A 16,736-nucleotide genomic window follows, 5' to 3' on the forward strand; every position below is an offset into this window, starting at 1 on the left:
AAAGTATGTATTGGAGAAACACAAAAACTTGTATATGAAAATGATTATCATTTCCATATACAAGTTAAGTTTTTGTGTTTCTCCAATACATACCTTTATATAAACTTACAGATGCATGTTTAGTATTTGTAATATATATATATATATATATATATATATATATATATATATATATATATATATATATATATATATATATATATATATATATATATATATACTGGCATACTAGAGGTATAAAAGCAACAGTTTAGAAAAATGTGTTTGCAATAACATTCCTGTAGTGAAGACCATCTTCAAGCCCAGCATAATGTTCTGGTTGGTCTGGCAGTTCTTCAATGTTCACTTCATCCATTTGAATGTTCCTAGTTTTGCAGATATTGTGCAATACACCACAACACAAAATGATCCTGAAATTTAATTTAAATTTTTAGTTATTGGAGCCAGTATTTTACACAATTTGTCAGGGTATATATTGTTCTAATTCATTTCATGTTAATGTTGACTATTTTAACAATTTATATATTTGAAACATGAACATATGGTAACACAGTGACACATTTTGTTTCTAAATCAACATGTGGTGATATTTTGGTTTAAAAATACATGCATACAAAGGGATTACTAGGTTATTGTTGAATACAGAGAAGTTTTTATGAATTATTGTACTGTGTAACTTATAGTACTTGTATTTGTTAAAATATAATGCAAATAATACTTATGCTACTACTTTTAATAATAATAACTGTAGTTCAGTTCAGAATCTGGTGTGTATGCATAGAGAAAGAGCAAAGTAAATTTGTCAAATTTGATGAAAGTGTTCTATTTAAACAAGCAGCTTCTACTTTTTTGTCCAATGGGTGCTGTAAAACATGTAATTCTTTAAAAATCATGAAATGACATGCTTATAATTAACTATTTGAGATCAATTTACTGTGCATTTTAACTTCATACAATAAAGGGTGTTTAAAGTTGGTGGCACAGTTAGTTGTTAAAAACACCATGGATCTGACCGTTTCCAAACTGAACATACTTGCATGCTTTGAGTGGCTGCATTCTTATCTCCCCATGAAGCACACCCCATCTTCGTTTCAGCTGCCCTATCCCTCTCTCCACCACAGACCTGGTTCGTTTATGAGCACTGAATTATAACAAGAAATAACATAAAGTTTATATTACCAATAAGTACTACTGGGTTAAAAGTTAGTCATGTGCATTGTATGCAATATTTTCGAATATCTTTATCGACCAACAGATATATTTTTATAGCCATGTTATCCAAAAATTTGTAATTTGGTTCATACATGTTGAAGTTAAGTTGATGTTCACCATCAGGCCGTAAAAATGGGGTCAAAAGCCAGCGTTTACAGGGGTAGCCCGAATCCCCCAGCAAGTATTGGTGTCTTTCTTGCTCAATGTTGTCCTCCATGAACTGGTACACTCCACTGTTACGAAGGATTCGGGCATCATGAACCGAACCTGGCCATCTTGGAACAATATCTCTAATATGGTAGCTAGCATCAAAAATGATCTGTCAAAAGAAACAGTAATGTGTATAAATGTACACAAAGTCAATTGTCATTGAAAAATAATTTTCGAATTAAATATGTATATCATTTATTACTATTGGCAGGGCGTTAATAAATAATGGACAAATTGAAGTTTGAGGAGTTTAACCTTTCAATAAATTATTTTTATATGACCCAAACATCTATAAATTATATTTTTTAGTTGAGAATTTAAACTACACCAGCGATGAATGATTTTTCTAACAAATTAAAATATGTTTGTATTTTTTTAAGCTCAACATTCACAAAAAATACATATCAATATTGAAGTCCAAGTGATATGCAAGTATGTTACTGTAGTTCATGTATGCACGTCTATGTAAATATTTTTTTATAAGCAACTACATACAATGACGCTCTTTTGGTCATTGTCGGCTTGGGTACTTCTCACATGTACCCGGGTACTCTTAAGTAAACTAACATAGTACCCCGGTATTGTAAATATACTAAAATTTATCCTGGAATTTTAACGCTAAATTGGTGGTTGTCGACTATTTTTTTAATTAATTGTGTTGTCATTTATGTCAACTTTCTGTTTAATGGCCTCTATATTATCGGAACTAATACTCAAAAGGCATGTTGATGCAGTTTTTTTAAATAGAAGTTTGCTTAAGATGAACAATTGAATATCGTTTAACTGTAATCGATAGCACGTTTTACTACATCTGTTTTAGGGGGAAATACAACTCGGGTACAGTATAATATTGACTGGGTACGTTTAAGTATATTTACTGAACCCGAGGTACATGTACGTATACTTAAGTGAGTACCCGAGGTACATGCAAGTTAATACTTACCCATCCAACAATGACCAATCAAGCTACAATGACAAATAGATGTGATATATATAATAAGTGGTCCTCATGTAATGCAGCCAATGTGTGGACTGACTAAAGTAGAAAACACGCACAATGTAATGTATTATATTATACTATAATATACACTGTTTATATGAAAGCAGTCTTTCTAGGAGCATGGCATATACAGTTTACCTGTGTGTTAATGGAGTGGTACCCCATTCTATTGACATATTGTGGTTCATCAACTGTTGGTGCCTGTATCTGGATATGTGTTCCATCTACAACCCCAATAACGTTGGGAAAGCCAGCAACATTAAAAAAGTCCGTTTTCTGTTGTCTGACATCCCATAAAGTTGTGGGCAGACAAATATATTGCCTCACAATTTCAGGCAGTGTCAGGGCATCGATTACTGCAGTAATCGACCGAGAGACTGTTGGTTGACTTACGGCATGGATGTCACCGTCATTAAGTTGTATGCTTGATGAGGCAAAATAGCGCAGTGTTAATAATATTTTTTCAATGCTGTTGAGACTGTGATTTCTTTGAGTTGTGGGAGATATAATGTGCTCAAGCTGCTGGTTTAAAAATAAAATTCCATCTCTGTCAAATCTGTATCTTTCAATTAATTCAGTGTTATTTAATTTATCTAAAACATCTACACGTTCACGGAAGTTTCTTCTTGGCATTCTGCAATAAAATGGTTTACAATTCAGCAGATGTTGTCATGTAAAACTAAACATAGATTACTATAGATAAACAGTACCTGTTTGATGAAACTAATATAACAATAAAGGCTGGCCAGTTGACACTAATCATCAAGGTTGACACAAGTAAGATTCATGCTCCCAGGACCATGGGTCAATATATCGGACAGATGGGATTTCCACTGGATAATGATTTTTATTAATCCAGTTCCAACGCTGCCCAAACACAAAATTAAAAATTATCTCATTCTTCGACGTCAACTTCTAGTTCGATTTTAAATGGTGAACAGTCCGGATGTACGAAAAGCAAACCGAATCTTTTGATGACTTATTTCACAAACAAAAGAATGGTTCACGTTATCATACACCCAGACATCGTTTGAACCAAACAAACACAGACATTTGATCAAATAAGTTGGCGTATATTTTGATCCGCCATATTTGTTATGAAGTTCCGGTATGCGTAAATACCGATTGTGAGTGATATAACGGGTGCTGGATGTTTCGGTAAATGACCAGTTCGGTAAATTGATTTATAGAGTAAAAGTCGTGGATGTTTCGGTAAATTGATTTTATATAGGAGGTATACCTACAACGAGGTGTTAATGACACCTATTATCGGCTTACAATAACATTGGGGGCATTTATTTGCAAACTGTGGATTACTTTTGAGTTGAGTAATTAATGCCATGCCTAAGGTAAAGAATTTAGTTAATTTTACGATTTAAATAACGCAATACTGTTGTTTGGTTTTTAAATTGGTGCTTTTATTTAATTAACAAAATTATAACATAATAGTAAAAATAAGAAATAATGATTTATGGCGGAATAAATGTAAGCTCTGCAATTACGTTTAATGCTATTTTAAAAAGTTTTTTATGATTAAAGAATAAAGGTTTCATGTTGAATTTTATATTTATTTATATGTTTTATTATTTCTTTCTGGTTGCGAAAAACACACAAAAAAACAATATATAAAATTTAAAACGTGTACGTAATTAATAAAAAGTAATATAATGATACGCGTTATGTTTTATAATTATGTTAAGTGCGCGTGTCATTGAACGTTGAGTTAAGCGAAGAGATACACATACTTGAAAACTGATAAAATTGACATATAACACAACGCCAGCCGAATGAATACACTGTGTAATAGCAAGCTTCCGTGATGATCATTATCTTATCAAATTAATACACTGGCACCTGACTACTGTACTGGAACAATGGGTTTTACGGCCAAAATAACTGATATCATTTTTTGCCCTAACAAATCGGTTCAATAAATAAATAATAACTGATCTACTTTGTAATCCGTTTTATTTACCATATAATATAAATAAGCAACAACTAAACCTTGGATACTATATATATATATTTGAATATTTCATGTCATTTAAAAAAAATGAGGGAGTAAGCACATATTAATTAGATACATTTTTGACGCACTACAATATTTTTACATTTTTATAACACATTTTTATCATTCAGATTTTCTAATACAAATTAGATACATGTACGACACTGTTCAATTTAATGTTACATTTCAACCATATCAGTCGTTCATCTTTCAAGCCTCGTCGTCGTCGAGCATGTGGTGGACCGCTGTGGATGGTCCGAGGGCATTGATGTGGCTGATGATCCTCAGAAGTTCAGTTGTTGTCAGCTTCTCTTCTTCGTAGTCATCCCATGCTTGATGCAGTCTGCCGTGTATCGTAACATACTTCTTCCGCCTGATCTTCGTGAGAAGGTGCTGGCTCACCAGCCGTATATGAAGATCAACAGTCTCAGATTCCTCTCTGAGAAGGTTGGCCAACTTGTAAAGCCCGAGGTTGGCTGAACACGCTCGTGCGTTGATGCGTCTATGCCATCCTGTAATTATAATAAAAACATGTTTGTACTTAATAACAAGATTATGTCATTTTTTTATCAGTTTTTAATAACATTATTATGAAACAAATGCTTATTACCGTTATAGTATGATATGAAAGTATAAGATTAATATACGAAAAATATACAATGTGAATTGTTTCATACTTATAAATTAATAATGCTAATTGTATTATAGTTACCTTCCAAGTCGTTGTTCGTTCGCACCTCCTCTCTAAACACGCACCAATTGAGGGGTCGCCATACACTGCCGTGGATCCATGTACGGGAAATGTACTCGCATACCCGCAGTACGGGACCCCCGACTCCTTCAGCTACCTCCATCAGCCTGTTGAATGCCGGTTCAATCTGTTCAACTGGTAGATAAGGAAGGGACATAATTTTCCTGAAGAACTCGAACTTGTCACCATGTTGCTGATACGCGGTACTCAGTCCCTCTGTGGTGATCTTCCTGTATATCCGCTGTGTAAAGTGGAAGACGCATCCCCGTATCACGGCATCAGGAAAAACCTCTCTTATCGCCTGCCAAGTTGCTGAAAATAGAAAATACATAGAAATTAATAGTAATCAAACATGTATTATTTATGTTATTGCTACAAAAGTAAATTACTCAAATCAATTTAGTCGTTTTCATAACCTTTTTATGACTTACCAGCTTCAAAGTCTAACATAATCCACTCTACAGAGAGATCCCCCAGTCTGCGACGTAGACTCCTGAAAACCTGAAAAATAAGAACGTAAATATTATTTAGTTTAATTTATATTATTAACAAACATTACTACATTAAATTTTTGCGAATTGTTGTTGTTGTTGTATAATAATAATAATCATCATCATCATCATCATGATATTATAATTCTTCTTATTATTATTATTACAAATAATATTACTACATTCGGTTATACATTCGGTTATAATATAACACAATACCTGAACGTAATCATCTTTACTTCGCCTCGACATCAGAGCGTACGCCAGTGGCACCTGCTTCTCATCTTCCCCCTTCTTCACAAATGTGTGGATAGAGTGTAGCTGGTAAAACGGCTGCTTTACCACCTTGAAGGTGCCATCCATATACCACATCTTTGCCTGTCGTAGTAGATCCAGCTGGCGCTGCGTTCCGAAGACGATGTGTCGAGCACCGTCCAGAACAAGGTCGTCCACTATGAAGTCTTCTCCGATGAAGTTTCTGTCAAGCTGAAATAAAAAAATAAATATTTTGGGTTCTATTACATTATTATTGCAACAAAAGTTTAATAATTAAATAATTTAACTATTAAATGATATGTAAGGAGAGGTAGCGCAATACAGTAATGTTGATATAACCGGACGCCTACTTACCTCAAACGCTAAGTCTTTAGGATCATCGGGACGGAGACGTCTGTGGTGGTTGACAACACGAACTAGATTTGCTGGTTTGGGTAGGCTGACATCGTTTGGTGCCACCATATCCTTCATGACACGTTCCACGATTACGGCGGCTGGCTCAAAGACACGTTCTCGCGCCAGTTCCTTCACCTGAAACAAATATAACGTAAGTTATCTATAATTATAAATTATATTGTTCAAAATAAAATACACTTCAAAGTAAAATAGATTTAATAAAATAAGTTATAAGACAATATCCATATTATAAGCTAGATAAGATTATAAGTTAGATTTTGCAAAATAAATTACACTTCAATAATAAAATAGCCAAACAATCGTACCTTCTTAGCTATTTTCATCTTTTTTGTAGCACCAGGATCTTGTGGATGAACGTGTCCTGCTACACCCGATGTGAACATGTCGCGGTACTGTTTCACGGATGCCGGACATTTTACTGTCTTGTTTCGCACCGAGCATCGCCAGAATTGTCTCTCTCCGGACGTTACCTAAAATGATAAAACAAATCATGTGTAATATTTATTTCAGTGAATTCAACATGCGTGTAACGAATTATCAATGTATGTAATTCATTTTAATGAAACGTAAAATACATACCCCCTTCGTGTAAGAATATCCATCCGAACTGATCAGTTTCGCCGCACCTCGCTTAGTCCCGGACTCCACAATCTCATACGTAATTACGGCGTCGTCGGCGGGGATTTCGTCGTTCAGCTCAAGGTCATCAGGTAAAGACGTGTCTACCACTGGTGTTGGTCGTTCGTACTCTTGGGCTAGGTCGAATGACACATCTGGTATGGTAGTGTTACCCCCATGTCTTAGATCTTCTTGTGCAAGATTTCTGAGTGGCGATACCGGGATTTCAAGTGGTGGTGGTGGTTCGTCGACGTTCCTGCAACCATTACAGAACCACTCTATCTGTACCTCACCACTGCGCAGTTGCATGTACTGCTGATGGGTAATTTCTAAAAATAAATAAAGCAAAGTTATAACATAATATGATTTTTATATTTACAACCATTATCTGTTAATTTACGTTAATTAAGGCATTACTTATGATCAGTTTTAAATCACGACATTACAGGCGACAACACAATTCACAATTTTAATGTATCTATATTATCACTAAGAAATTACTAAGACTTACCGGTGTGTCTACGGTGACTCCATCTTCCACATGAATCACATGCAATAGCGTGCGCACGAGAAGTGACCTCAATATTGCAGTAAATACATGGATGTTCAGCCATGATTGTATGATACAGTAAAAGAAATCATCTGCCTATATACATACTTTAACATTTGAGCAACAACACTTACCATAATTACTCGATAACCCGCGAAAATTTTCTCTTCATCCTCTCATTGATTTCTTATTTGACAATGACCATGATAATTTTATAATTACCTAATTACATAATAATGTTATTTTTACCACAAATAAACATCCTTTGATGTCACCACCAGTATTTTTTGGTAAACATGATTAAAGAAGGAAAACGTTTGTTTATTTCACAGTTTGAAAGTTACTGGTCGTGTATGTAAAAACTCGGCCACCAGTGTTAAAGCATGTTCACGATCTAAACATAAATATCAAGATTATTTTAAGAATAATACCTTATGTGCAGAACTGTTTGTAGGAAAAAAAAGCGAGAAATTTATTTACATACGAAACAAACATATTTGATCTTATTATTTTAAACCACCGAAAATTAACCATTACATAAACATGAGGTAGTTTGCCAACATAATGAATATGTTGCCCAGCTCTTGCCACGTGGAGGCCACCTCTTGTAAGAGCCACATTATTATATTTTTTTAACTGCTTTAATTAAGGTATTTATCAACTAAATGTTTAAAAACATATATAAAATACAAAACGATCATGACCTTAATATATAATTTACCTCCATCGATTAGAAATTTAATAGGTTGCAAGCCTGGATAATTAATAATAACACTTTGCAAACATCGTACATTTAAACAGATAATTTAATTAGTACCAAACAACTCAATTAATGTACATCAAAATTAATCCACAGTTTGCAAATAAATGCCCCTAATGTTATTGTAAGCCGATAATAGGTGTCATTAACACCTCGTTGTAGGTATACCTCCTATATAAAATCAATTTACCGAAACATCCACGACTTTTACTCTATAAATCAATTTACCGAACTGGTCATTTACCGAAACATCCATAACCCGATATAACAGTAGTCTTAAACACCGAACAACAAAAGTAAAAAATACATACCTTTTTATGAAAATTAAACGCAGAAATTGTTGTAAAATGAAAATATCGTCTGTTTTGTCGCCATATTTAAGGATTTAGTCGAGAAGTTAAGGCAGCTATGTACGAACCTTAACTTTTAAGGGAAAAATAACAGTCCTAAGGATTTTCCTAAGGTTAAGATTTTTATGAATACAAACTTAGGGAATTTCGCAAAGTTAAGGGAAAAAACGCATAAAACTAAGGAAAATATTTGTAACCTTAGGTAATTTTCACCTTAGGTGCTTTATGAATACCGGCCCTGGCCTATAGAACTTATACTGGTTCTCAGCTTTAGTAAATTTATATCAGATGCGTCAATCGCACATTCTCGGCCCTTTCCGTCAAACATCGGATAAGTACCTCGAAGGAGATAGTATGAATACACATTTCGGAAGCGGTATTGCGGTCTACCTACGCGGGCCTACGCGAATCAAAATTACATAGTAAAAACCCAATCGCACATTCTCGGCCCTTTCCGTCAAACATCGGATAAGTACCTCGAAGGAGATAGTATGAATACACATTTCGGAAGCGGTATTGCGGTCTACCTACGAGGGCCTACGCGAATCAAAATTACATAGTAAAAACAAACATGGCCGGTTTTGCGAGTTGTTTACATTTTGCAAAGATGAAAATGGGAATTTTCTATGCTCTGAAGCCAGAGCAAGTACAAACTCTACAGGAATTATGGACGCCATCGTTGTTATTGTTTTTGTTGTTGTAACATTCTTAGAATGGTATCACGAGGGCGGACTACTTTCAACCCGTATTTCTCCCGAGTCCGATTATGATAATCTGCGAGGGGTACCGAATGAGTAAAAACCAACATGGCCGGTTTTGCGAGTTGTTTACATTTTGCAAAGATGAAAATGGGGATTTTCTATGCTCTGAAGCCAGAGCAAGTACAAACTCTACAGGAATTATGGACGCCATCATTGTTATTGTTTTTGTTGTTGTAACATTCTTAGAATGGTATCACGTGGGCGGACTACTTTCAACCCGTATTTCTCCCGAGTCCGATTATGATAATCTGCGAGGGGTACCGAATGTCAGATGCGTATTAATTGTAGAAGAACCATCAATCGCACATTCTCGGCCCTTTCCGTCAAACATCGGATAAGTACCTCGAAGGAGATAGTATGAATACACATTTCGGAAGCGGTATTGTGGTCTACCTACGCGGGCCTACGCGAATCAAAATTACATAGTAAAAACAAACATGGCCGGTTTTGCGGGTTGTTTACATTTTGCAAAGATAAAAATGGGGATTTTCTATGCTCTGAAGCCAGAGCAAGTACAAACTCTACAGGAATTATGGACGCCATCGTTGTTATTGTTTTTGTTGTTGTAACATTCTTAGAATGGTATCACGTGGGCGGGCTACTTTCAACCCGTATTTCTCCCGAGTCCGATTACGATAATCTGCGAGGGGTACCGAATGAAGAACCATGACAATAGTAATCGAGTAGAATTGATCATAAGGCAAATCTATTAGAATATCTTGTTCGTCATAACTTTTGTAAATATTGGTTTTGAAGAAATTTTTTAATCATATTTAAATATACAACCTACCAACGTAACACTTTACAGTGCATAACTACGAAGATGTAAGAATACCAATCAAGCAGACTTTTCATAATGTAAACATGGCTGGATGTGGAAGTGTATGCAATAATAGTCATCTACTCCCATACAGCACTAGGAAAAATGAAAATGTAATTCATAGTATTATTTCAGGAAAACGTATTTTGTATTTTCTATTGCCATCCATATGACATTTTGTTTTTTATGGGCCTTGACGGATATTTTATGCTACTGCCATTCACTTATTCATTGGTTCACACTCTACAAGTTCAGTTAAAATTATTCATTGTATCGTATCACTTATGAACCAGTTTTGTTGACCCAAAGGGTTATTGCAAATAAGATATAAAATAAGCTATCATTAATTAAATGTGTACCCATTTTTGCTCAAACTGATTAGGCCAACAAAATAGGTCAGTTTCGGGTCGCCCGACCGTGTCTCCCGAATCGGCGACGACCCTCAAGGCTCAACTTTTTATTGGGGTCGCCAAAAAAAGAATTGTTCATTTTTGTTCATATAAGATGTAATATCATGCAAACAAAGCATATATAAACATGTATTTCTTAATATAAGCTTTAGTAGCCTTCCATTCTAGTGTAACGTGTCTACCGTTCCTTCGAGATATATATATATAATGGCTTTTCCTCGGGCTTTCCTTAGCCGTATGATTTGATATACAAGCCGGTTCTGTATGCCCTGTGCGAATTGGATTGCTTTGATCACTTGGGTCGCCTAGGGTGTCTTGGGTTGACTTGGGTCGACTCGGGTTGACTTGGGTCGACTCGGGTTGACTTGGGTTGACTCGGGTTGACTTGGGTCGACTCGGGTTGACTTGGGTCGACTTGGGGTGTCTTGGATTGACTTGGGTTGACTTGGGTCGACTTGGGTTGACTTGGGTCTACTCGGGTTGACTTGGGTCAACTTGCACTTATACCAAAGAGTCTGCAGTGTCTCCCCTCTGCGTTACGCAAGGAAGACAATCAATGTCCCCCCTCTGTGTTATGCAAGGAAGACAATCGGTCAGTGTTGTACAAGCGACAATCAGTAGCTTGACAGACTCAGGCTGACCTACGAGACCAGACTCGTGCACCGTCTTATATCACCAATAAAAACCTGTGACCCAGACAAAGGTTTGAGTCTCTATTGAAGCTACCCAGCAAGCTATGGTGTAATGCGCAAAGTTGCGTGGGTCACTTCTACTCAAAAGGCATCCAAAGTCCCAGATAATTCCAATGGTATAAGGTCTCTAATAAATGCAACCTATTTAACGATGTGCTCTGATCGGCAATCGAACGCAGACTGCCTGCTCCCAGCATAGCAGCGCTTTATATACTAATGGTTCACGTGACCATCTTGTTAAAGACACAACCCTACTATTTCTTGAAAACACAACCCTACCGTTTCAAGCAGTAACTGTATTATACTACTACTATATCCTGCAAAAACATATTGTGCATGTTTGTAACCGACTTGTATTATTAAATAATTAAATTATGTACATGAAAATACAATGAGCAATCTTAAATGCACATACGTGTGCGTGGAACTTACCAAAAAGTTAACGATTTGCCAATGGGAAACGTACTTTTGTTTTGATGTAAACAATATGAATGTACTCAAAGAATAATGAACCTAAAGGATTAAATACCGGCCAAAATCGTCACACTAGTACCCGTAAAAAAAAACTACTTACAGACCCTGTTTTTTTTTCCAAGGAGACCAGAACCAGACCTTTTTTTTTGGCCTTATGCTTCCTTTAATAGATAAGTTTTCTTATTGCAGCAGTAAATGTATTTGGGGTTGTGTTTGATGAACCTTTTTTATGATGAATCAGTGACCCCTGTGGAATATTCAATGTGCATGTTGAAACACAATGTTTTTATTTAAATAATGCAAAAGCTATGAGTACCTATATTAAAGGAACACTTTCTTCAGGTAAGCTGTTTAGAAATTAACTAGAAATTGCAAAATTAAATACAGCTTAATATCATTCCTGTTTATGACCTCTTGCTTTGTTAGGAAAAAATGTGTCATGTACATCATCATTATTATGTAAAACGGTTAATAAAGATCAAAAGTTTATAAAAAAAATGTATTATTTATAATGTTTATCAATTATTTATAATGTCACTCAAAACTTTAAGAACATTATTTATTATGTCATTTTTCACAACAAAATAATTACCAGAAATATAAATCCTCAACATCAACCATCTCCCAAATGATTTATTGTTAGGGTGCTAATTTTCCAAGAATGAGCGTTCATTTCCTTGGTTTGATTACTTGTTTGTTTTTTAATTAGAATCCATTTAATTATGCATACATGTATTTGAGTGTTTTGATTGTTGTATGTATTTAGTTGTTTATTTAGTGTTTGGAACATTGTTAGCACAGTGTCATATCGTATGTTCTAGTTTATAAAGTCCCCACCATGGATGGAAGATTGTAGGAATGCCTTTGGTCCTTCTATCAGTCCGTCAGTCTGTCACTCACTAATTTAGATGATGTGCAGAAAGCATGTGTCTGTCTTGCTAGCTAAAGATCTGGGTTGTATTTTAAGGTCAAATATTTGAGCTCCCATTTGCCATTATATGACTAAAATATAGAAGTAACAAGAGATGTGTTCGTCAGAAACACAATGTCCCCTATTGCACCGCTTTGAAATTAAAAAAAAAAATTTTGACCTTTTACCTTGAAGAATGACCTTGACCTTGAACTTCCACCACTCAAAATGTGCAGCTTCATGAGAACGCTGCTTTGAAAATTTTATTTTTATTTTTTTACCTTTGACCTTTAAGGATGACCTTGACCTTGAACTTCGACCACTCAAAATGTGCGGCTTCATGAGAACGCCGCTTTGATATTTTTTTTAATTTTTTTTTTACCTTTGACCTTGAAGGATGACCTTGACCTTTACCTTTCACCTTTCAAAATGTGCAGCTTCATGAGATACACATGCATGCGAAATATCAAGTTGCTATCTTCAATATTGAAAAAGTTATGGCCAATGTTAAAGTTTTGGACGGACAGACGCCATATATTTGACATTTGACCTTGAAGGATGACCTTGACCTTCACCTTTCACCACTCAAAATGTTCAGCTCCATGAGATACACATGCATGCCAAATATCACATTGCTATCTTCAATAGCGAAAAAGTAATGGCCAATGTTAAAGTTTTTGGACGGACAGACAGACGTCATATATTAGACATTTGACCTTGAAGGATGACCTTCACCTTCACCTTTCACCACTCAAAATGTGCAGCTCTGAGACATGCATATGCATGCCAAATATCAAGTTACTATCTTCAATATTGAAAAAGTTATGGCCAATGTTAAAGTTTTCGGATGGACAGGCGCCATATATTTGACATTTGACCTTGAAGAATGACCTTCACCTTCATCTTTCACCACTCAAAATGTTCAGCTCCATGAGATGCACATGCATGCCAAATATCAAGTTGCTATCTTCAATATTGAAAAAGTTATGTCCAATGTTAAAGTTTTTGGACGGACGGACAGACGCCATATATTAGAAATTTGACCTTGAAGAATGACCTTGACCTTCACCTTTTACCACTCAAAATGAGCAGCTCCGTGAGATGCACATGCATGCCAAATATGAAGTTGCTATCTTCAATATTGAAAAAGTTATGACCATTAAAGTTTTTGGACGGACGGACAGACTGACATACACACTTACTGACATACTGACTGACACACTGACGGACAGTTCAACTGCTATATGCCAGCCTACCGGGGGCATAAAAACAGCAAACAAAATCAACGAAACAAACCAATCAAGCATATCCTTGTCATTGTTAAGTAAGTGTTATTCATAAGATATCTAGAAGTCATGAATCAATCACCTTGGCTAAAAATCAAGATCAACACTTGAATTTCAAAAGAATCTTGGCGTTGCATATAGCTGTAACTAGAACTGCCTTGTTATGTAGGCTTAGAAGCACTTACAATGATTTAATGGCTGCTCACTACAATTTTGATGCCCCCTGTAGGGTGGCATATAGCAGTTGAACTGTCCGTCAGTCAGTATGTCAGTGTTATGTCAGTCTGTCCGTCCGTCCGGAAAAAAACTTTAATGTTGGCCATAACTTTTGCATTATTGAAGATAGAATTTTGATATTTGGCATGCATGTGTATCTCATGAAGCTGCACATTTTGAGTGGTGGAAGTTCAAGGTCAAGGTCATCCTTCGAGGTCAAAGGTCCAACAAAAAAAAATATTGTTTTCAAAGCGGCGTTCTCATGAAGCTGCACATTTTGAGTGGAGGATGTTCAAGGTCAAGGTCATCCTTCAAGGTCAAAGGTAAAAAAAACAACAAAAAAACTTTAATTTCAAAGAGGCGCAATAGGGGGCATTGTGTTTCTCACGAACACATCTCTTGTTTGTTGGGAGTTCTGATCCACTTCTCACTGCTAACTTATATCAGAGTTATTTCATAAACTTATGTTATGACAACAGTTTACTTGACCCATAATTTAGCAATGTCATGCGAAAATTGGTGATATGCCATATGTGGCAAAGGGGGCATGTGAGCTGGGTTGGTGGTTACCATAACAGACAGAAACTTGCATCTTGCTAAATGCTGATTTTCAGACAATCCTTGAATGCCGAGTTTGTGACGAAGTGTTTAGCCTGCAGGGTGATAAAGTGCCGAGACTGCTGATCTGTGGACACACAGTCTGCCACTACTGTGTCAGTCGCCTCACAGTGCATGGACGGGTCATACTGTGCCCATTTGATCGACAGCCAACTGACATTGGTTTGTTTCAAGCATTGGTTCTTTATGATCAATCTTGGGGCCTTTATTGGGCCCCACTACCAATCTAAAAATAAGTATTACTTTTTTTCCCATATGACTGCCTAAAATTCCCTATATTGAAAACACTTCCATTCTCATATTGAAAACACTTTCATTCTCATATTGAAAACACTTTCATTCTCTTATTAAAAACACTTTCATTCTCTTATTGAAAACACTTTCATTCTCATATTGAAAACACTATCATTCTCTTATTGAAAACACTTCCATTCTCATATTGAAAACACTTTCATTCTCATATTGAAAACACTTTCATTCTCATATTGAAAACACTTTCATTCTCATATTGAAAACACTTTCATTCTCTTATTAAAAACATGTTCATTCTCATATTGAAAACACGTTCATTCTCATATTGAAAACACTTTCATTCTCAAGTTAAAAATACTTTCATTCTCATATTGAAAACACTTTCATTCTCAAGTTCATAACACTTTCATTCTCATATTGAAAACCCTTTCATTCTCATATTGAAAACACTTTCATTCTCAAGTTAAAAACACTTTCATTCTCAAGTTAAAAACCCTTTCATATTCATGTTAAAAACCCTTTCATATTCATGTTGAAAACACTTTCATATTCATGTTGAAAACACTTTCATTCTCATATTGAAAACATTTTCATTCTCATATTGAAAGCACTTTTATTCTTATATTAAAAACACTTTCATTTTCATATTGAAAACACTTTCATTCTCATATTGAAAACACTTTCATTCTCATATAGAAAACACTTTCATTCTCATATTGAAAACACTTTCATTCTCATATAAAACACACTCATTCTCATATTGAAAACACGTTCATTCTCATATTGAAAACACTTTCATTCTCAAGTTAAAAACACTCTCATTCTCATATTAAAAACACTTTCATTCTCAAGTTAAAAATACTTTCATTCTTTTATTGAAAACACTTTCATTCTCATATTGAAAACACTTTCATTCTCATATTGAAAACACTGTCATTCTCATATTGGAAACACTTTCATTCTCATATTGAAAACACTTTCATTCTCATATTGAAAACACTTTCATTCTCATATTGAAAACACTTTCATTCTCATATTGAAAACACGTTCATTCTCATATTGAAAACACATTCATTCTCAAGTTAAAAACACTTTCATTCTCATATTGAATACACTTTCATTCTCATATTGAAAACACTTTCATTCTCATATTGAAAACACTTTCATTCTCATATTAAAAACACGTTCATTCTCATATTGAAAACACGTTCATTCTCATATTGAAAACACTTTCATTCTCAAGTTAAAAACACTCTCATTCTCATATTGAAAACACTTTCATTCTCAAGTTAAAAACACTTTCATTCTCTTATTGAAAACACTTTCATTCTCATATTGAAAACACTTTCATTCTCATATTGAAAACACTTTCATTCTCATATTAAAAACACGTTCATTCTCATATTGAAAACACGTTCATTCTCATATTGAAAACACTTTCATTCTCAAGTTAAAAACACTCTCATTCTCATATTGAAAACACTTTCATTCTCAAGTTAAAAACACTTTCATTCTCTTATTGTAAACACTTTTATTCTCATATTGAAAACACTTTCATTCTCATATTGAAAACACTGTCATTCTCATATTGGATACACTTTCATTCTCATATTGAAAACACTTTCATTCTCAAGTTAAAACACTTTCATTCTCA

The 16,736-nt window shown here is 34.9% G+C and overlaps 3 protein-coding genes and 1 long non-coding RNA gene across 8 annotated transcripts in view; 2 read left to right on the forward strand and 2 right to left on the reverse strand.

The window, feature by feature from the left end:
• The window catches only part of LOC127874189 (E3 ubiquitin-protein ligase TRIM23-like), a 43,122-nt gene that overhangs the window by 11,125 nt on the left and 15,261 nt on the right, over nucleotides 1-16,736 (forward strand). Inside the window, exons 1-2 of one of the 2 annotated variants that reach the window (XM_052418397.1) lie at nucleotides 10,110-10,337; nucleotides 14,827-14,992. In XM_052418397.1, the coding sequence (XP_052274357.1) occupies nucleotides 10,269-10,337; nucleotides 14,827-14,992 (235 nt within the window). In that variant the 5' untranslated portion in view covers nucleotides 10,110-10,268. Of the gene's footprint in view, nucleotides 1-10,109; nucleotides 10,338-14,826; nucleotides 14,993-16,736 lie in introns of those variants that run through there. The other variant, XM_052418396.1, reaches the window with a different exon arrangement.
• Nucleotides 199-8,882, reverse strand: LOC127874191 (putative nuclease HARBI1). Its single transcript, XM_052418400.1, has 5 exons — nucleotides 8,605-8,882; nucleotides 2,561-3,056; nucleotides 1,305-1,531; nucleotides 1,034-1,141; nucleotides 199-410 (listed from the first exon to the last, which is right to left on the reverse strand). The coding sequence occupies exons 2-5, from the start codon at nucleotides 3,053-3,055 to the stop codon at nucleotides 251-253; spliced, it is 990 nt and encodes a 329-aa protein (XP_052274360.1). The 5' UTR covers nucleotide 3,056; nucleotides 8,605-8,882; the 3' UTR covers nucleotides 199-250.
• On the reverse strand, nucleotides 4,374-8,142 carry LOC127874188 (uncharacterized). 4 transcript variants are annotated; one of them, XM_052418391.1, is made up of 8 exons: nucleotides 7,495-8,142; nucleotides 6,945-7,312; nucleotides 6,671-6,835; nucleotides 6,303-6,479; nucleotides 5,892-6,158; nucleotides 5,613-5,682; nucleotides 5,143-5,493; nucleotides 4,374-4,942 (listed from the first exon to the last, which is right to left on the reverse strand). In XM_052418391.1, exons 1-8 carry the CDS (start codon nucleotides 7,595-7,597, stop codon nucleotides 4,641-4,643), a joined length of 1,803 nt encoding a protein of 600 aa, XP_052274351.1. In that variant the 5' UTR covers nucleotides 7,598-8,142; the 3' UTR covers nucleotides 4,374-4,640. The 4 variants fall into 4 exon arrangements, with proteins under 4 accessions (XP_052274351.1, XP_052274353.1, XP_052274352.1 ...); XM_052418393.1 differs by lacking the exon at nucleotides 6,671-6,835 and having other exon boundaries at nucleotides 6,303-6,473; XM_052418392.1 differs by lacking the exon at nucleotides 6,671-6,835.
• On the forward strand, nucleotides 4,804-5,760 carry LOC127874195 (uncharacterized). Its single transcript, XR_008046692.1, has 2 exons — nucleotides 4,804-4,944; nucleotides 5,139-5,760. It is a non-coding gene; the product is annotated as an uncharacterized LOC127874195 (long non-coding RNA).

Source organism: Dreissena polymorpha, chromosome 3 (genome assembly GCF_020536995.1).
Source record: "Dreissena polymorpha isolate Duluth1 chromosome 3, UMN_Dpol_1.0, whole genome shotgun sequence".
NCBI classification, from domain to species: Eukaryota; Metazoa; Mollusca; class Bivalvia; order Myida; family Dreissenidae; genus Dreissena; species Dreissena polymorpha.

Excerpts from the sequence above, each read along its gene's own strand:
- LOC127874191 (XM_052418400.1), bottom strand. The coding sequence starts at position 3,055 with ATGCCAAGAAGAAACTTCCGTGAACGTGTAGATGTTTTAGATAAATTA. Across the intron at positions 1,532-2,560 it reads ACCACTCCATTAACACACAG|ATCATTTTTGATGCTAGCTA; the intron begins GTAAACTGTATA and ends TTCTTTTGACAG. Across the intron at positions 411-1,033 it reads CAGCCACTCAAAGCATGCAA|GATCATTTTGTGTTGTGGTG; the intron begins GTATGTTCAGTT and ends ATTAAATTTCAG.
- LOC127874188 (XM_052418391.1), bottom strand. The coding sequence starts at position 7,597 with ATGGCTGAACATCCATGTATTTACTGCAATATTGAGGTCACTTCTCGT. Across the intron at positions 6,836-6,944 it reads GATATTCTTACACGAAGGGG|GTAACGTCCGGAGAGAGACA; the intron begins GTATGTATTTTA and ends TTATCATTTTAG. Across the intron at positions 6,480-6,670 it reads AGATGAAAATAGCTAAGAAG|GTGAAGGAACTGGCGCGAGA; the intron begins GTACGATTGTTT and ends TATTTGTTTCAG.